The following is a 22603-nucleotide window of genomic DNA, read 5'->3' on the forward strand; positions in this document are numbered from 1 at the left end:
TTTTAATTCATTGATTCAGAGTTCTAAAACATGAATGGAAACTGTTTACGTCTGATAATTTTAATTAAGTATGATGGTAATCTAATCTAAGTCTCTAATTGTTGATGGCAAAGGTGCATTATATCACCAGAAACTTTCAAAATCCTGGTAGCGTACCTTCTCACTGAGCCAATGATGCAGTGAAATGCAACGAGGGCCACTTCTCTGCCAGCATGCCTCCTCCTGAAACAACGCTTTGGCCTGTTCCCTCTGCCATAGAACTGTTGTGGTATTGTTGAGCAGAAGAGAAAAACACATGACGTCAGCCAGCCGCCTGGCTAGGCGGAACAGGAAGCATCAAGCTGGTGGCTGACTGAGGTGGGGGTGGCAAAGGGGTGGTGGTAGTCCGCATCTGGTGAGGAGGAGCACATTAGGCTGTTTAGATCTGCACCGCACATAGCCAGCAGACCTTTCCATTCACATTTATCCCAACGGCTGAGGGGCAGGAAGCTCACTCACTTGTTCAGTTGGTTGGCTTGTTGGCTGTGTGAATATTTGGCAGGCTCTCTGAAGCTAATGTCAGGACACACACACAAGGCTGCAAACAGAGGCCATAGTTTAAGTTTCAAATATTAGCTATCAGATGTTAGAATTTTCCAGTCTTTTGTGTGCTCTTTTAAATGTTATTTTCAGGTACAAAAAAGGAACATAACATTTTGTCAGAGATACTTTAGCAATAGAAGATGAGTATTACCTGGTATTTTCTAGGAAAATGGTATTTGTCTAGGAAATATTAGAGGTTTCATACACTTTATAGCCCTCTCTTTCCTTTTTTTGTGAATGCATTTTATTGCATATTTTAGTCAAAAACCACTGTCACTTTCTGAGAAATCAATATGCTACTGTTAATCACCACAGGTGCCACGCCTATCTAAGTCCCATCTAAATCCACTATACACGTGCCTGCACGCTGGCCCTCACTTGCGTGTCCGTCTTCATCCCCTTCCCTCCCCCAAAACTGTCCTTACCGAATGTTTTTCTGTCACTAAGCCAGCAGCTGTGCCCAGTGAAATGTCACCGGGCCTCTCCCCAGTTAGATCTAGGAGGGGGTGAGAAGGAGAGCGTCTGGAACAGAAGGCCTCGTGGAGCGCTGCCTTTGGTGTCACGTCACGTCACTGTCATGGCGTCGCTGCCTCAGCCTGCACTCGCACAGAAGGCATATTCACCATGACATTGTCTCTGCATGGTCACTCTGGTCCCCCAGTCATAAAAAACACCGATGTGCTGTCCCGTGGAGCTTATAATGCATTAATGCGCCCTATTTGACACCTTTTGATGCAATTGTAAAATCCACCGTTTCACTGTATAAACATCAATGAATGTGCATGTGTTTGCAATTTGATGACAGAAAATCCAGTGTCTAATGTCCTGTTCCAGGTGTTATCCAGATGTCCTCTGTTCAGTCTTCTGAAAACACGCTGAAATTAGTGTTACAGCCTTTCTTGCCATTTCATTTGTGTGCTTAGATTTAAACACCAGAACAGATTAAAATGTAATCTTGGTCATTGTAGAGAAACTGGAAAAAATGCTTGTTTCTCCTGCTCAATTATAAATAATTTAGTTACATAAACATACTTTATACTATGCTTTGATGACTCGTCTTCTATCATACAGTTGCATGGTGGCCTTGAAAGGACATGCTCAGTAGCATACCGCAGTTAAGTAAACGTAATGAATGATATCAAGAACAGGCCCCAGGAGAAAACCGCACTGGATCCCACAGGAAGCTCCTAAAATGAGAGGCGTTTAGTAGCGTGCTGTGCTACTTTGAGGCAGCCCCCCACCCCCGTGCCTGGCGAGGCCATGCCCCGCCCTGATGGCTGGCATATTATTTATCAAGCGATGAATGATTGCGTTTCCTCTAGCAACATGGCCAATCTTTCTCAAAATCAGCCATGTGGAGGACCGAGTTCAGCCTTCTTCCTTGCTGTCTTTTTAAACAAGGGCCATCATTTCCCTCTTGTTTTGCCACATTTCAGGTGATCGCTGATGTCACCTGTGTAACTGAGCCATGCTCAAGGAGGCAGCCAGGCAAAGCACTGTTTCAAAAAAGGAACATAAAACATTTAAAAAAAAAAAAAATTTTAATCAAAGCCAGAACGTCAGACATTAAAGAGGCCTTATTCTATATTCCAAGAACCTGGCTAAGCCTAGAGATAAACCTCAAAGTCTCGCTGTTGTGATTTTTATTTTGTTTTATTTATTTTTTTGCTGAGGGTTTTGATTGGGCCACCTCATTAGAGTAACAAAGGTTGCAGCAAGCATGGTTTGGTAGTGAGAGAGAGAGAGAATTTAAAATTGAAACTGAAGATGTGCTCCTGCACTCTGCTCTTGGTGACGATGCCAGCCATTGGGAAGGTGGTTGTGAAAAGCTGCTGGCACCTGCTGGGAAGTGCAGGCCTGGGTGAGCCTCTGGTTGTGATGTGCTCCATGGTGTTGGTCAGACCTCGCAGGCCTGGGCCTGTTTTCTTCGTGCTGGTCATATCTATCTATCTATCTCTCTATCTCTATCTATCTCTCTCTCTCTCTCTCTCTCTCTCATATCTCTCTCATCTCTGATTAGAGCACACCCATGTGTCATTCTGTGGAAGTCCGGGTGGTCTAAATTGGGTGTGGCTGCCGTGTCAGCTTTTGAAATGTACACTGTTTTGTTCAAAATAACTGCTCGACTTTTACATTGCTTATTTACTATGAATAGTGTAAATCTCTCCTCTGGCCCCAGCGTTCGTTCTCTCTCGCTCGCTCTCTTTCTCTGTGTATGTGTTGTTTTTTTTTTCTGTTTAACCACCTGATTAGCACTGCACTGTCCCATTGTGGCATAGTTCTTAGCAGCTGCCACCTTCTCGGTCAGACATGCTTGCCCTCTATCCCACCTTTTTTGTTATCTCTCTTGCTCCTGCCTGTTCATCAGGAAGCCTCCATCCTTTTCATTGAAGGATTTGTGCTATGCGAATAGAAGCCACTGCTGTCTTTAAATTGCCCTCTGCAGTAATAAATATGGACTGCTCTTAGCTCTGCTGTGTTGAGTGCCTTACCCTGATGGCAACACTTTATCACAGATGGAATTTTATCGGGGAAAGTAGCAGCCACAGTGGAGAAGTGCTGACTGAAGAAGTGGCAGTAGTGGAGTAGGGCTCCCCACGAGGAGAGCACTCTGTCTGGTGTCTGGGGGCCAGCGGGGTCCCTGGGCCTCGGGTGATAGCAGACAGGCTCCTGCTAAATGTGCTGGAGAGATGTAAATTGCCATGGTGCAGCTGTCGGGAGGAGGGGTATCGGGGACTGTGGGGGTGGGGGGGGTTGTTTTTGTGTGCATGTGCGTGTGTGTGTCTGTGTGCGCACCAGCAGGGCCCACCTCTGTCACAGTCAGCCTGCTGTGTGCTTACTTTCCTGTGCCAAAACCTCCTGCTCTGCAGTTAGGTCATTGTTCTCTGCTCTCTTTTTTCGTCATCAACATCTCTCTTTATTATTTTACCCCCATGGCCCCTCACAGGCTTTCCCTCACTTCTGTTTTTCACTTTTACTCCTCTGCTGCCCCCCCCCCCCAAACACCCTGGTCTTCTTTGGCAGTGTGCAATCACAGCTCCGGCCCTGGAGTGCAGTGTGTGGGCTGGCTTCCGATTGGTGTGCCTCTCGCCCGGCCCACGCATCCATCATCGGTGCTACCGTCCTCAGCAACTGGCCAGAGCATGGCCAGCTTTCCATTACGTTGCACTCTACAGTCATGCCACTATTAAGAGAGATATGGAGTCAGGTGGCTGTGCCCCTGCTTGGACTGTGCTCCAGAGCAGGGCTGCCTTTGAGATGCGGCGAGCCCTAAACTGTAGGAGATGCATTGTGAGGTCTAAGTGCAGCATCGGTTTGGTCACAGGTCTTTTTGGGCATGCTGGCAATCATGGGAGGCTTGGAGCAAACTTCACTTATGCCCACGGGTTCTTTAGACTGCCATGTAGCCAAACTGTGTCTAGTTTGTTCATTAAAAGGCCACTGTGTTGCAATATTTTCATATAATTTAGGTTCAACGTGTAATAATGGAGTCTTATTTCTTTGATCAGGGTCATGGTTACAAAGGGAGGCTGTTGGTGAAATATGTCCATTTTGTGAATGAGAAACACAATGCATACCATGAGAGCATAGCTGCTTGGCAACCACGTCGCTCCTTCTATGTGCCCAGATCAAATCCAAATCAACTTACAAAGAGCAAAACCTGCGACTTGATGATGAATGTACTGCACAAGTGAAGTGCATGGAAGCACCCTTCTCTTCAAAGAATTCTTAAACAAAACATTTTTGTTGTATAAACATGTGCAGCTGTAAGTCCTCCATAGCTGTACTTTGAGATTGGTAGCCAAGTTTAGCCTTTGAGAACAAGACCAGACTCTACGTAAATAGTGAGCATTGATTACAGAATTCTGTTTTTTTTTTCCCCCCTCTTTCTATTTGTTTATTTGTTTCCTGTGCAGTATCCCATTTAACTAATCCATGGACCACTTGTTTACCGAAAGGGAAAGGGAGATGAGGGGGGAGTGGGGTGTGGGGGTCTGAAACAGAAGAAAAACCGGAGGGGGGCAGGGGGAGGGTGCAGGACTTCACACAGTGTCTCTATGGTAATCAGCAGGTGCCTCTGGCCAGCGAGAAGAAGTGAGGGCTTTCTTACGAGCGTGAGAAAGAGGGTTCAACTCCTCTCCTCATCCTCCCCCCAGAGCCCCCCCCAGTTTTTCCACCGTGTACTTGCCCACCCCAGCAGCAGTGGCAGAAAAAGGGAGAGGGGAGGGGGAGCACTGCCAAAGGCTCAGTCCCATCCAGCTGCGGGGGAGAAAGAAAAAGGGGCCAACAAAAGGGGGGAAGAAAGGAGGGACGGAGGAGGGAGAGGCACAGGGACAGAGCCGGAGCCCCTGGGCCGTCGAATCAGGCCGGACTGGCACCACGGGTTGCTGTGGACAGGGGATGTGTGCGAAGACAGGCGGAGGCCTTGCTGTGGGTAGGGGGGTGGGTGATTCAGTTCAGGGCCCTTGAGCTGTGAGCCCCACAGGGGGCTCTGCTGGGCCGCTGGTGGGAGACGACTCATTGAGATGCAGTGTGCAGGGCGGCTGCCACAGCTGCGGGATACCAGGGAGGGAGGGAGAGAGAGACTGAGTGAGAGAGGGTGACCCAGTAAAAAAAAGCAACAAAAGTGCACCACCACCCACGCCTTCCCGGTTTTTAGAGTTTAATTCCCTAAATCCTCAACCTTAATGCTAGCCTCTTCATAAACACCCCACCCCCTTAATTTCTCTCTCTCTCTTTCTCTCTCTCTCTCTCTCTCACTTACACACACAGTCATCAGTGCTTCCCGTTCTCTTTTCTTATCCTGGGAGATGAATGGGGAGGGATAGAATGCAGCGGCTGCTCCCTCAGGAAGTCCTCCCTTTTGGGTGTGGGTGGTGCCGTAAAGGGGGTCTCTCCCGTTTCTTTCTCTCTGTCTGTCTGTCTGTCTGTCTGTCTGTCTTTGTACATCTATCTGTTCTCCTCACCTTAACGTTTCCTGCTTTTGTCATTTCATTCTCCTTGCTCATTTTTTTTCATCTCGTTTTTTCCATTTAGATCATGTTGTAATCATTGCAACAGACGGGTGTTCCTTTCTTTTGACATTCTTTTTCTCCAATTATCTCCTCCGAGATGACCCAGGTCCCTTCAATTGGACATGCAGAAAATGGTGTCAGAAACTCGCACTTTCCCACTAATCCAAGGCCAGCTGATTATGATGTTCATTCTTAACGAGAAACTGATCCCTGTTCAGCTTCTGCTATCTAGCACTCCCTAGAAACTTTAGTTGAATGTTATTTGATACAGTGGCCAAGTTCCCAGCAGCTCACCTAGTGCCAGGCCAGGGCTGTGTGCAGTAACACCGCCACTATGCTGCCCTGTAGTCAGCAAATTCCACCACCTGATTTTTGAGCAGCTCTGGTTTTGTGCCATCCATCAGTCTGGGACAGTGTTTTAAGTGCTGTGTAAGCATTTCTGTTTAACAGTGTTTTAATACCTAGCTGATTTGGCTCATATGGTGTGACGTTTTTGGATGTTTTGGCATTGTGCTCAGATATTCAATCTAGATGTTGCTGTCTGTTGGCATTCAGTGCTGGAGGTGAGATTTTCTTGTGACAACACTTAGATTTCTGTAATATTTCTAAACCTTTTTCAATGTTGAAGTTAATGTAAGGTGCATGTGTGGGCGTGATGAAGGGAGAAAAGGGGACATTGCAGTTGTGTCTCATTGTACCGCTTGGGCAGTGCAGCAGTTGTCACAGAGAGATGAATAGTATGTGTGTATGCATGCGTACGGGAGTTGTCAGATAGAGATGAATTGTCTTTTTAGTGCTAGAATCTTCCTCTTCATTATATTCCACTTTAGCCTGCGAGAATCCCTGAGCTTTGCAGCTGTTGAGCATGTACAAGCACTCTATCAGTTTCTGACAGATCCACATACACGTGGCAATGGCGTACATGAACGCACATGAATACAAACAAAACGCACAATCCTCTCTATATGAAAATAGCTGTACAACATAAAAAGCAACAAAAACATCTGTACTTGAATGTATACTTTACTATATAAAAACACATCCTTCCTGTCACACATGCCAGGGTATGCAGAAGAGAAAGATGGCTATCGCATGCTGCTTGTTCAATATGGTGTCTCCAATGCCCTCTGTGCGGCTATACCCAGTTCATGGATGCCCACAGATAAAACGCTGGTGCTCTTATCTTGTCTATAGAAGTCAGACTTGATGGTTCACTTCCTGTTTTCAAGACCGTCTGTGATGGGAAGTGTCCACGCTGTTGATATCGAAAGACTGCCGCGATGGGTCAGCTTGATAGGGCCAAACTACCCAACATCACAGCATCTCCTGAACTGCGATTTCACAGCAAAGACTTTTCTGAACTTTCATAGTCATGTGAGTTCTTACCAAACAACATGGAGTTCATAAGTGCCACATGGGAGCAGATCAAATTTAATATCTATCTATAAGAAGGTGCATTTTATTTATCAAAAACGACTAAATAATTTTTTGGACAAATGATGTTAAATAATGAATGACAGTAAATAAATAATAATGGCTCTGGTGCGTGTAATTTCCACAGTCCTATACATTTACATTCTTTGCAAGCATTAAAGTAAATGTGCAGCTACCAGCTGCAGCTAACCGTTTGCTCCTCTGTTGCCTTATGTGTCGGTGTGAAAAAGTGGAACATGCGACAGTGAAAAAGAGGAAGAAGATGCGCAGAAAAAAAAGGAAACGCGGGTGGACCCGACAGTGGCGCTGGGCAGTGTTTCGGACCAATTGGCAGAAGTGATGAAAAGTTGCACTACGCGAAAGGGAAGGTGCAAGATGACGGTAATCGGTCAGGCGGATGTGGCGGGCACATCTCGTGTCACGTGACATGGTGCAGTCGTAGTAGAGGGCGGGTTTAGTACAGATGAGCAACCTTCCAAAACTACCGCCGTAGTTGTAATATGCTAAGTGGGAGTTACTGCGTTTTCAGTTTCCGATATTTTATGTATTGAAAATGCTCTATTGCTATATTGTTCTTGTAGCAGAAAATCTTTTTTTTTTCTTTCTTTTTTTTTAGCAGTGAAACATTTTATTGTAATTTGTCATAGAAGTGTCTAGAATTTGGTTCCTTTCTTGATAATCATGCAAAAATGTGATTGCATTCCTCAGAGAAACAATAGTTACTTCAAAAGAACTTAGGAATCTCCCTCAGGGCACTTCAGATAACTGTCTGTATAAGCATATTTTAAATTGAACATGTTTGTTTCAAAACCTGCTACATGTTTGTAGGTAGGTGTATGTTGATGGGAGGGAGGGAGACAGACACAGTTTGCTAACAGTGCTTTGACAGGCTGTCGTAGTGGTGGTCCCCTGGTGCAAATTTGCGTGGCAAGATGCGTGACCCCACATGTCATCACCAGCAAAGGCCAGGCAGTGCACAGCTAAGTCGTGCCAGCTTAGGCAGGCGACATGCGTCAGACAGACTGGTGGACGAGATCTGGACACTCTGTTCCTTTGGGCAGAGGTCTGGCATGTGGTTGCACACATGCACATGCCTACACACACACGTGTGCATGCATACGCACACAAACGCATGCTGTTATTGCTGTACAGTTCTGACTTTTCATGCAATGTCCAAACACTTGCATCTCTTTGTGCATGCGCGCACACACACACACACACACACACACACACACACACACACACACACACCCTCACTCTCCTTCCTTCAGCTATCAATACTGCGGAAACATTCATCTTGCTCAACAGTGGAGAGCGCACTTGCCCTCTGCCTTTGGGACAGCTCATATGGTCAAACAAGCAACGCTGTGAGTGCCAAGTGCCGCCAGGAGCAAAATCCTTGAAGGGTTTTGGTACCACCCCCTCAACCTAGGAAGATGGCTCAGACATGGGATGCCTGCCTCCACTTCTTTGAGCATGCCCGACTCCATGTTCCTGTCCAGTGCTGCTACTGTGGCATTGTGTACATGCTGTCCCCAGGCTTGCTTGGCAGCTGATCAGCTTCACATGAGGGAGGGTCATGTAGGAAGTGTGGGGGTGTGGGCAGTGAGACAGGTGGGTCAGCCAAAGTTCTCCTGGGCTCCTGTCTGAAACGGCTCCTTCCCAGCTATGATGTCCGATGTTGCCTAAACATCTGATATTGGAGCAGTTCTAGAGATTATATCACTTGTATAGATACAAGTGTGAATTAAGAATAAGGTCTTTACAAAGAACAGCACTTCTGGGACCACTAATTGGGTACTTTTTGCACCTGTTGTTCACTTCCATAAACAAACATGGGCCAAGATAAGATCAGACATTTTGGGGTAGGAGGATGATGGGGTAAAAACTTTTTATTTATGTATTTTTCCACCAAGCCAGCAAAGGGCACGAAATTACTAATATTTTTAGTTTTAGGTTTGTTTGTTTTTGTTTGTCTGTTTGTTTTTCCAATCAAAATCATCCTAAACTAAACTGATTTATAAAAAGGTAATGAAAATGTGAGGAGAGTATCATTTCATTGTAGTAAAGCTATATTATCTACTTTTGTTACAGATTTTAACACTTAAGAATTACTGAATAGTAGTGGTAGCTCAGTGGTTAAGGTACTTGTAATTGGATGGTTGCTGGTTCAAGCCCCACCACTGCGAAGTTTCCACTGTTGGGCCCCCGAGCAAGGCCTTAACCCTCAATTGCTCAAGTTGTCCTCAGTGAGAATTGTAAGTTGCTTTGGATAAAAAGCGTTAGCTAAATGCTATAAATGTAAATGGTTTCCATATATAACCACTTAAATGAATTTACTATTGTACAATCTTGGTGTGAAGCACCACCCCCTTTTTTTTATACACAAATCTAAATGTTAGGGTTTGATATCCCTTAATTTCTCTTCACATATGGATAAATAAATAAAAAATATGTACATAGTTATCATACTTCACCTTCTTTCAGAAGGTATTTTCCTCTTTACTGTAACCTGTTGGTGAATGTTCCATCTATTACATAGTTTAAATGCAAACTCATGGAGGGGAAATATGTGTAGTGTTGTATGCCTCAAATTCATGTATTTCAGTGGGCATGATGGAGCATAATTAAGTTAACCGTAGAAATCTGCTCATCCAGATCACCTTCCCTTCCAGCAAGCCTCGTTATAGTGCAAACCTTCTAGCCACAGTTGGACACTGAAACTGAGAATGTTGTTCATGGCTTGTAGCTCCTAAAGCCAAGTCTGCTTTGGCGGTGGAACCTTCTTTTTCTGCAGAGCGGGAGTAAGCCCATACCCCCCAATGCTATGATGAAAAATGGCACCAGTCGCAATAACATATTGGACATCTGCTGCAAAATTGGAAATCGTTAGGCAGGCAGGAGCGGGAGGCGGCTGTTCTCTCCAGTGTGAGGCTTCGCCTGTGCCCTCTCTGGCACGCTGGGAGTCAGGTGGACTGTGGTTGGCAGGGTGGGGGGTTGGGGGGGGGGGTCCCCTGCTGCTGCTGCTGCTGCTTGTCCACACAGCCGGTGGTGGGAAAGTGTGCCCACTGCTCAAGGTTGGGCTGCATGAAGAACCGATATGGCCTTTTTCCAGTGCTTTGCCTTTATCGAAAGCAAAACTCTTAGTATTGAGACTGACTGGGTCCTGTACTGAAGTGTGCAGGACTGTTGTTTGTTGTGGTGTCACTAAATGAGCACAGTTCATCTATATACTATGTCATATTTTACTATGTCTATATACTATGTCATATTTTAACAGGTTATAAGACTTGGTAGTTGTTTTCCTATTAAGCCACAGAAATATTCACATGAAGCAGTAACCACAGTTGTCTGAGACGGAATCTGTTTGGCACAGCCTGGGCCCACCACACCAGGTCTCAGCTCAGTTCACCAGTGGGTCTGTCATGGAGTCAGCGCCTGCTTCACTTCACACCAAAGCTCATGGAGGCAATAGAGCAGTAAAGGAACTGCTGCATGGGGTTACTCCTCCACCGGAATTCAAACTGTACCATATTTCTCTCTCAAAGAACTGTACCACTCCAACTTTCTGCAGATGCTTTAGTTAGGTCTTTTTTTTTTTTCTAATGCGAAAGTGCTTTTTAGTGTATACTGCAACATCGGGCACAATGATTCCTTCTGTTCTTCGGCATGAAATAAATGGTTGTCGCTGTGAAAGAGAGCAGATTTTATCTGGACGTTTGTGAGAAGAGAGACGTGTTCAGTGATTGGCATGTTGATGTGTTTTTGTAGCCTTTCAGTTCCAGCAGTGTATAAAAATGGATGAAATTGGGCTGCTTGGTTATACAGGTGGATGATTCAATGGGAATGTAGTGTTTAAAAATATAAATAATCAAGTGTGCATGCTAGTTCTGTGGTCAGAGGACTTATTTAAAGAAGAACCTATTTCATAAATTGTATGATTTAATGTTGCTGTCAGTTAAAAATTGCCTTAAATGAAAATTGTAAATTTGTAAAAATTATTATATAAATAAAAATCATTCTTTGATACCATTATTTGACATTAAACTGAAGCTAATCTTGCTCCCCGTCCCCTGGCCTGCAGGAGAGTACATTAAAACGTGGAGGCCAAGGTATTTCTTACTGAAGAATGATGGTACATTTATTGGGTATAAGGAGCGGCCCCAGGATTTGGACCAGCTGGAGACTCCACTCAATAACTTCTCCGTAGCACGTAAGTGTCTCAGCATTACATCACTAGCAGGAACACTGATGCAACAGACTTTGATTCAAACCTCCTGAAAAGTCCAAATCGAGCTTTCAGAGTGACCCAACTGTGGGCTTTTGCTAGTATCAGTTTTGACCCCTTTCTGAGCCAGCACACATCTAAACACGTACCCTCTGCCTCACCCTCTCCCTCCAAACTTCGGAGAAACACTGGCCCCTCCATCCCTGCCAAAAGCCACTTATGATTGAACAGGCTAATTAGAGAGCCATATTGTTTGTTAAAGAAAACACTTCCTCCCTGACACCCGTGAGTTATAGTGGTTATTAAGTGCCTGATTCTCATTATTTATCTCGCTTCGCCTCTACAGTAGTAGCTGCAGCTAGTCAGTCAGTCAGCAGTGCAACTCTGCTGATGTTGGTATATGCCGATGACTGAGGTGCATGGTGCGAGTCATTCGGGGCTGTCAACGAACCCTGCTGGAACACAGTGGTGGCCTCCACCCCAGTCCTCCATCTCCACGACAGGCTTCTTATGTTGATTCCCCCCCCCCCCCCCCCCAAAAAAAAAGGACTTTCTCTACCACATATGGCTGCGAGGGAGACTCTGGGACACAGTTGTGTTCTAATGCTTCCACAAACTATGTTTTTATTTGTTTGTTTGTTTCCTTGTCTATTTTTTTTTTCTGGTTAGCCTCTTTAGCTCATTTTTGTCTTTCCATCGAGAAATATGCAAGTGTTTGCTTTGTAGCTGCTGATGACATTGACATTGTGCTTTTTTTTTTCTCTCTTTTTTGCCTCAGTGGACTGTTCTGTAAAGGAAGAACACAAACGTGGCGATTCATGAGAGAAGACCTCTCATGACTTTAATCTTTTAATGTTGGGTAGCTAATCCCTTGAAAAACAACATGATGATGTAAAGATATATTTTATACTGGGGATACAGAGTCTCTCCTTACATGAAACTATTGTTGCTACACCACTCCCTGTATTGGGGATAGAAAGATGCAACACAGTGTCTATCTCAAATAAACAATTTTTTAAATTCAGAATGTTACTTTACAGTATAATTTTAGAAAATGTCCTGATGATCTTTAGCTGTACAAAGTGATAAGGTCCAAAACAAAGAGTTTAATCTAGCATGGTCATTGTGTTTTATTAGGATGAAATGTATTGTAGTCCTAACCTTAAAGTGAACCACAGGACGGGACTCTTTGAACTGAACGTTGATGTTGTGTACAAAGCAAGCTGGACTGAGCTCGTCTGGACTCCCATAGTGCACCTGTTCTGTTGCAGCTCAACTGGGGAGGTTCCCCACTGAGAGTGTTTAATGCAGTGCTGGACATAAAGATAAATGGCTTTAACTATGACTCTCTCTCTCCCCATCTACTTCTCTTGATGTCTCTCTCCCTGGCGGGGTCCTTCCTGGATGTGTCTAGAGTGTCAGTTGATGAAGACAGAGAGGCCCAAGCCCAACACATTCATCATCCGCTGCCTGCAGTGGACCACTGTCATTGAGCGCACCTTCCACGTGGAGACTCCAGAGGAACGGTCAGACACACAAACACACACACCCATGCACACGCATTCCACATAGAGACCCCAGAGCTCAAATATGAATGCTGAAATATGCATGCACACAAAAATGTACATGCATGTGCTTGCGCATGCACACAGTCGCTCTTTGCACCATGTGGAGACTCCAGAGGAGTCATCAGATGCACATGCATGCGCCTTCTACAGCTCTTTCTTTCTCGGTGAATTGTATGGCATTCTGTGATATATGGGGCTAACTTATCTTTAGTAGGTACATTTGGCTAACTTGTGAGCTAATAATTGCCCACATCGGGGTGCCACCTGACATTACCTCTTTCCTTCAGGGAGGAATGGACCAAAGCCATCCAGGCCGTGGCCGACAGTCTGCAGAAACAAGAAGAGGAGCTGATGGACTCCTCCCCCGACCCCATGGACATGGAGATGTACCTGACCAAACCTCGGCACAAAGTGGTAAGCCCTGCGCCCGTTTGAATGGTTCCCAGTGACAGGACCTAGTGTCCTTGTCTTGCACTTCTCTGGGTCTTAGATCCACCTAAACAAGTTTCCTAACATAACTACATTGTTACAATGACTCTTTGAACACTAGTAGCAGATAATCTAGTGTACTAGGCATATATGCAATACATGCTCCTGCAAACCTCAATATTCATGTTCGAAGGAGCTAACTCTGTATCGGTTACCTGCTAATTTTTTCCTTAATTGAAAGTGTAACCATCCTTGAAAAATAATCGCTCCTAAAATGTAATTGCTTGCTTTAGGCCAAGAGTATTGCCTGCTGGTATCCTACGACTTGTATTGTCTCAGTGACCTCTGCAAGCACATGTATTTCGTTGTTAAGGCTGTTCAGAGAAACTGAAGTGACAGGTGTTTAGCCCTCCAGGCATGAGCATCAGCTGAGCTGTAAGTTATTTCAGTCGGAATCTTCATCATTTCTCTATGTGAACCTTTTGCACAGCAGGCAGAGCACATGCAGCCTGATGAAGTATTGTGCCATCCTGCCTTTGCAGTTTGAAAACATGACCACATTCAAGGAGCTTGGCAAAAGAGTACTGTTCATAAACCTTAAAGCTGGTTTTACACGGTTTAAAACCAAATGGTTTTCATAAACTGGTTTTACAGGGTATCTCTTGCTTCCATGAGGGCAGCATCACCTGTCATTTGATCATTAATTTCACAGTGTTGGCCACTGGCATACTAATACCACCATACACTGTGTGTACAATTATTAGGCAAGAGGTTTTTTTTAACCATATCATAATTTTTATGCATATTTTTCAACTTCAAGCTGTATAAACTTGAATGCTTATTGGATTTAAACATATCAGATGATATGTATTTGTGTAATTTGGCATAAGGAGATCAACACCCTATATCAACGTGTGCATAATTATTAGGTGGCAGCTTTTTCTCAGGCAAAATGGGCCAAAAAAGAGACTTAACTGACTCTGAAAAGTCAAAAATTGTAAAGTCTTTGAGGATGCAGCCCTCTTAAAATTGCTATGCTTTTGGGGCATGATCATAGAACCATCAAACATTTTTTTGCAAATAGTCATCAGGGTCTCAAGAAACGTGTTGAAAGAAAAAGGATGCAAATGAACTGCCAAAGATTTGAGAAGAATCAAACATGGTGACCAGGAACCCATTATCCTCCAGTGCTGTCATATTCCAGAACTGCAGCCTACCTGGAGTGCCCAGAAGTACAAGGTGTTCAGTACTCAGAGACATGGCCAAGGTAAGGGAGGCTGAAATGTCAAGATTGGGCCAAAAAATATACGAAGACAGATTTTTCAAAGGTTTTATGGACTGATGAGATGAGAGTGACTCTTGACAGACCAGATGGATGGGCCTGTGGCTGGATCAGTCACGGGCATAGAGCTTCACTTAGACTCAAGATGCCAGCAAGGCAGAGGTGGGGTACTGCTATGGGCTGGTATTATTAAAGATGAGCTAGTTGGACCTTTTCGGGTTGAAGATGGACTCAAAATCAACTCCCAAACCTACTGCCAGTTTTTAGAAGACACTTTCTTCAAGCAGTGGTACAGGAAAAAGTCTGCATCTTTCAAGAAGACCATGAGTTTTATATAGGACAATGCTCCATTGCATTACAACTTGCCTAATAATTGTGCACAGTGTAGTGATCTTGCAGAAACCTGGACTGTAAAGATCATCTCTTTCCCATGCCACATTCTTGTGTACTGTAAACATGCTGACCAGTCTCAGGCTTTGCAAATTGTTCAGTTCTTGGTGTTTTTATGGCAGAATGGCCAGATAGAAGCCTCTTCTCAGTATTGACACAAATACCCACCTGGAGCAAACTCCAGGCAGGTTTGCAAAGCACCTAAAGGACTCTCAGCTTTTGAGAAACAAGGTTCTCTGGTCTGATAAAACCAACTTTTTGGCCTCAATTCTAAGTGTCATGTCTGGAGGAAATCAGGCACTGCTCATCACCTGCCAAATACATCCCTATAGTGAACATTCCTACAGTGGGTGTTTCAGGGGCTGGGACAGGCTGCCTGGTCAGGTTGAGGGAAAGCTGAAAGGAGCAAAGAACAAAGATATTCTTAATGAAAACCTGATCCAGAGTGCTTGGGACCTCAGATTGGGCTGAAGGTTCACCTCCCAACAGATAATGATGCTGAGCACATAGCCAAGTCATCGCAGGAGTGGCTTAGGGACAACTGTGTCCTTGAGTGGCCCAGACAGAGCACCGACTTGAACCTAATCGAACATCTCTGGAGAGGCCTAAAAATGGCTGTCCACTGGCAGTCCCCATCCAACCTGTATAAAGCTTGTGAGGATCTGCAGAGAAAAATGGCTGAAAATCCTCAAGTCCAGGTGTGCAAACCTTGTGACATCATGCCTAAGAAGACAGAAGACTATTCCATCTGCGTCAATGGTCCTACACTTAAAATAAATAAAAGGTTCACTTCTTGTGGTAGCATTATTACCTCATAGTCAGACATGTTTGAAGATGTTTTCTAAGATTTAGTGCTGGAGTTTCTTATTGATATAAAGCAATACAATGACAATCAGTTTTATTTGTATAAAAAGGTTACACATTCAAGAAATCTGTAAATTCGAAAAATCCCACCCCTCCTTCAAAGACTTGCATTTTCCATTTTTTCTCCATGCCATTTTTAAACTGTGATGGTGATCAAGATATAAAGGTAGCATAACTGAAGTGTTCTTAAAAAATATATATCAGCTTTAAAAGACAGACTGGTGCTGACCTCTCCAGAAACCCCTATGCTTACTAGCCTATTCAGTTTGGTTAGAATCTGTTCCTACCACACCCTCCCCTCAAGTCCTCATGTGCACACACACACACACACATGCATGTGCGTATGGGTCCCCTGCTGAACCCGTGGGCCCTGGTACTGCAGAGGTCAAACGGGTCTCTCTTGCGTGGGAGATCCCTCATGAGGGCCCAGGACAAATGAGCACAGGGCAGACAGAGATGTTGTGTAAACACCTTATAGGCACAACTGAGCCTGCTTTGTCACCGTTTGTAACTTGTACAGCTTTTGTTGTCAGGACCCGTTTGTTGACATACTTGGATGGCATGTCGTTTCAGACTATGCATGACTTTGAATACCTCAAACTCCTTGGGAAAGGCACTTTTGGCAAAGTCATTCTGGTGAAGGAGAAGGCCACAGGGAAATACTACGCCATGAAGATCCTGAAGAAGGAAGTGATAGTAGCAAAAGTACGTACAGGGTGGGGGGATCAGGAGGAGTGTGCGCTTGTGTGCGCGGATGTGTGCGCTTGTGTCTGGATGTGTGCGTCTGTGTCTGACAGGATGTTGTTGAGAGTTTGTGAGTGTCCTGATACCATGTTTGTGTGCACGCACATCTGTATGTGTGAGCACATATTATCCAAGTACACAACCACTCTTTGTGATCTGTCTCTCAGGATGAAGTGGCTCACACACTCACAGAAAACCGCGTGCTCCAGAATTCTAAGCATCCCTTCTTAACGGTGAGGCTCTTCTCTACGCACACACACACACCCCTCTAACACTTCTCTTTTACTTCTCTCCCGCCTCTTGAACATCTCCTTTCGAGTCTGTGTCTTGGTGCTTTCCTCACAATTTGTTTTTGTTTTTCTGTGGAGCTTGAGGTGAGCATCCCTCTCAAATCCACTAAACAGTGTTTGCCTTTTTTAGGCCAGTTTCTACCAGTAGACCAGACTAGGAGTACAGCTTCTGGATTAATATGCTGCTTTCAGTATTTTAGACAAGTATTAACAAGGGGAGATTTGGTTTTTAGATCAGCACTTTCCCGATCCATCCTCTCTTTTGAGTCATTCCCAGGTTGACTTCTGCTTTTTTTTCTTCATTACTAGTGAGAAGCCTCACTCCTGCTTGAGTTTATGGCCAACAGAAAATGTATTTTGTTTTGCAAGCTGCTGAATGTAAAACCATGGTACATGTAGCCTTAAATTTCACAGTTTTTTAGGTTAATAAAATCACATGCAGCACTGAGAATTTAACACTGAAGTTAGCAAGATCTCTTTTGAGCTCTTTGCTTAAACATTTTATTGAAACTCTCTTAAGGCGCTGAAGTACTCTTTCCAAACACACGACCGCTTGTGCTTTGTCATGGAGTACGCGAACGGAGGAGAGGTGAGTGTGACAACACACAAGCTGATTGCTCTAGCTCCTTAAATTACTCCCCAGCTGAGACTGGATTCCCTAAATGCACAGCAACCCCCCCCCCCCCACCTTCCCCACAACAGCTTTTCTTCCATTTGTCACGAGACCGGGTCTTCTCGGAGGAGCGGGCGCGCTTCTATGGGGCGGAGATTGTATCTGCGCTGGACTACCTGCACTCTGAGAGGAACGTGGTCTACCGGGACTTAAAGGTGATCACATTCCCAGGCTGCCTGGTATAGCTGGTGGTAGCAGCATGCTTTTGAGCGTCAGCTGCTCAGTGCACTCGGTCCTTGAGGCATAGTTGCTCTTTGATCACCTGCTTCACTGGCTGTAGAATAGTATAGGGAGTTCGCATGTGCCTAGGCATAAAAGTCCTATAATCTATTCAGCAAGGATATTTTCTTCAATAACAAATCTGGAGTGGCTAACATCATATTCTTCATATATGCTTTTTGATATTTGCAGTCCACAGAAAAACAAATTATCTCTAATCTCAGCCCTGAGAAGAGATGCTAATAGAGATGAACACATTTTCCTTTGGCTAATGAAACTATAGGAGACACAGGAGGTCAACAGAGCACAAAACACACTCTCCCTCTTATGCCCTCGCTCTCCCCCACCCTCCCAACACAGTCACACACTCTCCGAGAGCACTCTTTCCAATCTGTGCTCCAGCCTTGTGAAAGTGCCAGGGTAGCAGGATGGAGCAGTTTGTGCTGACTGGTGTGCCCAGCCTCTGGCCACGTGTGAGCTACAGCTGCCAGGTGACTTTTAGCAGCACCAGAGAGAGAGGACATGCTGATATCAAACCCCTGCAAAACTAACACGCACACTCTTGCTGACTTGCTACCTGTGTTGGACTTGAGGAGTGCTCTGCTCCTTCATTAACCTCAGCAGACTCATAATTGTCTGACATTGAATTCAACAGTTAAATCTGATCCAATTTGAAAGGATATATTTAAATAGTCATGGACTTCTGACAGGCTCTCCCACTCTCTCTCTCACATCTGGCATCTTGCTTCATTCTGACTCCCTTAGCTGGAGAATCTGATGCTGGACAAAGATGGCCACATAAAGATCACAGACTTTGGGCTTTGCAAAGAAGGCATAACGGATGGGGCCACCATGAAGACCTTCTGTGGCACTCCAGAGTATCTGGCTCCTGAGGTAATAGCGTATATACACACACACACACACACACACACACACACACGCATGCATTTCATAGCTCCATCCAGAGGAGACGGCCACATCCTTTTCATTTTGTGACGATGAGATTTGTTTAAGTTTAAAATTTAAAGAGAATTAACCTTTTTACCCTGCCATACAGAAACCCATTGCTAGATTCAGAGTAGTTATCAGGTATGATTGTTGGTTTGGGGTGAAACTTGGGCCGCTGAAGCTGAAACCTTTTGTGCTTTTGTTTTGAAAGATATTTCCAGCACATAAAGACAGCAGGTGTGTGTGCGTGTTCGCGATTCTTGTTTCTCTGAAGTTTGCTCGGCCCAGAAAGCAGAGCTGGAGACTAGCTGTCTGTAGATGCACTTGAGTAAAAGGGGACAAGACTGTTGGGTGTGGCATTCCCCATTGCATGCAGGTATGTCATATGGCACATAGACAGTAACATGATAGGGCATTGTGTGTGTGTGTGTGTGTGTGTGTGTGTGTGTGTGTGTGTGTGTGTGTGTGTGTGTGTGTGTGTGTGTCTCCACCTGCCTGAAGCGTGAGGAATGTTTCCGGGAGAAGGGTGCCCGTGTTGACACAGTTGCAGGCTCGTTGTTTTTCGCCCCAGCATTTTGGTATGTGGTTCGAGAAGGGTATGACATTGCTACGGCACATGTGACCCTCCACCCGATCAGAGCACTGGTCACCAGAGCAGCTGCACCATCAGCCTACCACTGGCTCCTACGTCTGTCCTCTGACCTGGCTTCTGGAGGCCACGGAACCACCCTGGGTATAGCAATTGGACAAACAAAATGGAAAACATGTACTGATCTAAAATGGATGTTGTGACTTAGCATAGCAGGAGTAAGTGATATTTGAATCATTTAGGTGGAAGTTGTTCTTGAGCAATTTTGCAGGGTGAGCAGGGTTCACATCAGACTGGTATAATTGTCACAGTATATACCCACTGTGTGTGTGAGCGTGTGCGCCTATTATTTTTCATTTTATTATTTGTATTTATTTATTTATTTATTTATTTTTGAATGATTTGATTTGTATTCAGTGTTTTAGAAGATTAGGTGGATAGGCATGGCTTATGCCAGAAAAGCGTTCTGAAATAGAAGGAGAATATAATGAGAGAGAGAGAGAGAGAGAGAGAGAGAGAGAGAGAGAGAGAGAGAGAGAGAGAAAAAGAGAGAGAGAGAGAGAGAAAGATGGATGAGTGTGTTGCAGAGTGTGTGTTGTGGGTTGTCACTGAGGTCACTGAGCTCAGAATGTTCTGGAAAGTGATGTCATCATTACTGGGTCTGCTGTGTGTGCTTGCTGTTTAGTTCTGTTTGAGCGGGACCACCTGATACACTGTTAGCCTTCATGCTGGTGGTGACTGGTTTGGTTGTGGGCTGTGGCTTCTCCACCCAAAACCAGGATCTTTGATCTCCAGGGGATTTTCCTAATGCGCGAATTGGCTGTTAAATTAATACATCTTTCGACATCCTGAGATGTCCTAGGACCTTCTACCTGAATAGAGAATTCATCAGCACGCCCAAATTTGGTATACACTCCTTCCAAATCCCTTACCATCCCCCCCCCCCCCATGTTGACATGACAACATCGTCCTGGAGTTGGAGCCTTCAAGGGGGCGTTGCCATGGAAACGGGGTGGCCTCTCCAGAGGGCTGTCCAGGCAGCGTTACAGGTTGTTCCGCCGTAAACAATGACCTTCTTGTTTGCGCGCGGCACACAGGAATGCTGTTACGTCTGGGAATATTCCGCAGGCCCAAAGACAGCGAGAGGGAAGGGGGCAGGAAAATGGAGAAATGGCCAGTTGTGATGCAGTCGAGTGCTGTTTTGTGGAATTTGCTTTTAGAAAAGGGGGGCAGAACATCACAAAAGCCTCGCATCAGGGGAAAGTTCTATAAACTGAGAGTACACATGGGAAAAGTGGAATGATACCCACTTGCATGGGGAGAAGGGTTTAGGGGCTGCAAATATTGGACATGTGGATGTTTACTGTAGTGAGAGTTGGAGGCAGTCACAGGGCACTGAGATAGTGAGCTTTTGGGAGGTCAACTTCTTATAACTCTGGTGCAATAAGGATATCTGTGTACCTGTGTTCATATTACCCGTGCCTATCCACCTAATCTTCGAGTTAGGACATGAAGCCTTCAAGCTTGCTTCTCTCTCTCTCTCTCTCTCTCTCTCTCTCTCTCTCTCTCTCTCTCTCTCTCTCTCTCTCTCTCTCTCTCTCTCTCTCTCTCTCTCTCTCTCTCTCTCTCTCTCTCTCTCTCTCTCTCTCTCTCTCTCTCTATACCCACCCTTTCCCTGTCAATCACTCCTCCCAGGTGGGGGAGGGGGGATGTAACTGTGTAAGCCCAGCCAGGGCCACGCTTGCGTGGGTTAGGGCCGGGCCTGGACTCCTGGCAGCTCCACAGCTGTGCCGTCCTTCTACATATATGGGGCAGCTGCGGGCCCAGCTGTCTCGCTCTCTCTCGGCGAGTCACACGACCACAGCGCTGGAAATAGAGGGCAGCCGGTAATCCAAGCAGTGCACCGGATTCACCTTACCATTGGCGGCCTGGAGTGCCCCATCCGAGAGCATAGCATTCAAACTACCCTGCTCAGTCGAGTGCAGCACAGTGGAGGGGTTCCACACACACACTCTCACGCTAGCAAACATGCTGGTGTGTACGCATGCTGTGATATACACATACATGCACTCACATGCACACACCTACTTGTCATATTCCTACAACTCCCAACAGCACTCGCACAAATATATCAATGTACAGTGTACCCGCAAAGAAATACCAAGGCTCCTGTGCATGTTTGAGAACACACTGTTTTGTTTGGTTCATATGTTCATGGCATCATCCTCTGCAGTCCAAGTCCATGATTAAATCTAATACTCAGCCGGGTATCTGTCAGCCTATTTTTGGGAGTAGTTTGGAAGTTTACCTCACTAGCCCACAGTAACTGAAAGCTCTCTTTGTTTTCCAACCGAGGCCTGCTTCCTTTTTCAGATCTACTTTGAACTTGGTGTTCTACTCCATTATATCATGCATGACACCAACTGCTGAAAGAGATATGTAAATCACCACACCCTACTCCATCAAATTCCCACCTTGGAACTCTTTTGGCCCATTGCAGTGTCCATAATGAGAAACCGATATGACAGCATATGTCCTGAGGTGGGGGGTGGGGGTTCAATGTGCAGTTGTTTTGCATCAGAGCATACCGTCATTTGATTTCCTGAGCTGTTTCTTGGTGTTAAATTGGGAGGCATTTCATTTCTGCATTTGTTTACTTGAAATGCAAATGAAAAACAAATACATCATCTTCCTGTGACAAAGCAAGTTTATTGCATTTTCTAAGTTCAGAACAGACCATTGTCCAACATGGCCTTACCAGCCTGTCCTCACACAGGCTAGCTGACCTTACATGGCCTAACAAGCCCATCCTCACTTGGCTTAACCATCCTCAGTTGGTCTAACCAGCCTGTCCCCACTCCAATCTAGTCATACTCTTCCTATCTTAGACCTAAGCTCACATCTGCAGCACTTCATAACTGCAGCCAGTTTTGATGGAGTATTCTGGGCTCCAGAGGGAAACGCTACCTCTGACCCTTTGTGCCAGATGGAAGTCCTGCCTGGCCACAAGCTCCCAAAGAACTGGGACAGGGGCGCCCTCACTAAATCAGAACCCATTTATAGGTTGTTCACAGTGGATAGCAAGAAACATATCTCTGAATGAGCCGGGGAGGGGTACTACAACGTCATGAGGATACTCGTGAACCAAGTGCTTCTTTGAGATGCTGATTTTCTCCTAATTTTGTGTTCTGATATACGTGCTTTAACATTCTTCTATCCAGGGAGAATGGCAACACTCAGACACCACAGCTGTTTTGGAATGTTTGTTTTTTATGTAATTCATGAAATTAAACTTGCTTGACATTGAGAGGCAACGTGCGTATGCGAATGGGGTGTGCATGTAAAGTG

The 22603-nt window shown here is 45.2% G+C and overlaps 1 protein-coding gene across 2 annotated transcripts in view; it reads left to right on the forward strand.

Moving 5' to 3' along the window:
* akt1 (v-akt murine thymoma viral oncogene homolog 1) overlaps nucleotides 1-22603 on the forward strand; it is a 37561-nt gene that overhangs the window by 8098 nt on the left and 6860 nt on the right. For both annotated transcript variants that reach the window (XM_027000216.2, XM_027000217.2), the window contains exons 3-10: nucleotides 11116-11244; nucleotides 12674-12785; nucleotides 13115-13241; nucleotides 16366-16497; nucleotides 16704-16769; nucleotides 17347-17415; nucleotides 17529-17654; nucleotides 18484-18612. In XM_027000216.2, coding sequence (XP_026856017.2) covers nucleotides 11116-11244; nucleotides 12674-12785; nucleotides 13115-13241; nucleotides 16366-16497; nucleotides 16704-16769; nucleotides 17347-17415; nucleotides 17529-17654; nucleotides 18484-18612 — 890 coding nt within the window. The remainder of the gene's footprint in view (nucleotides 1-11115; nucleotides 11245-12673; nucleotides 12786-13114; nucleotides 13242-16365; nucleotides 16498-16703; nucleotides 16770-17346; nucleotides 17416-17528; nucleotides 17655-18483; nucleotides 18613-22603) is intronic.

The sequence above is a fragment of the Electrophorus electricus genome, chromosome 13, assembly GCF_013358815.1.
Source record: "Electrophorus electricus isolate fEleEle1 chromosome 13, fEleEle1.pri, whole genome shotgun sequence".
NCBI classification, from domain to species: domain Eukaryota; kingdom Metazoa; phylum Chordata; class Actinopteri; order Gymnotiformes; family Gymnotidae; genus Electrophorus; species Electrophorus electricus.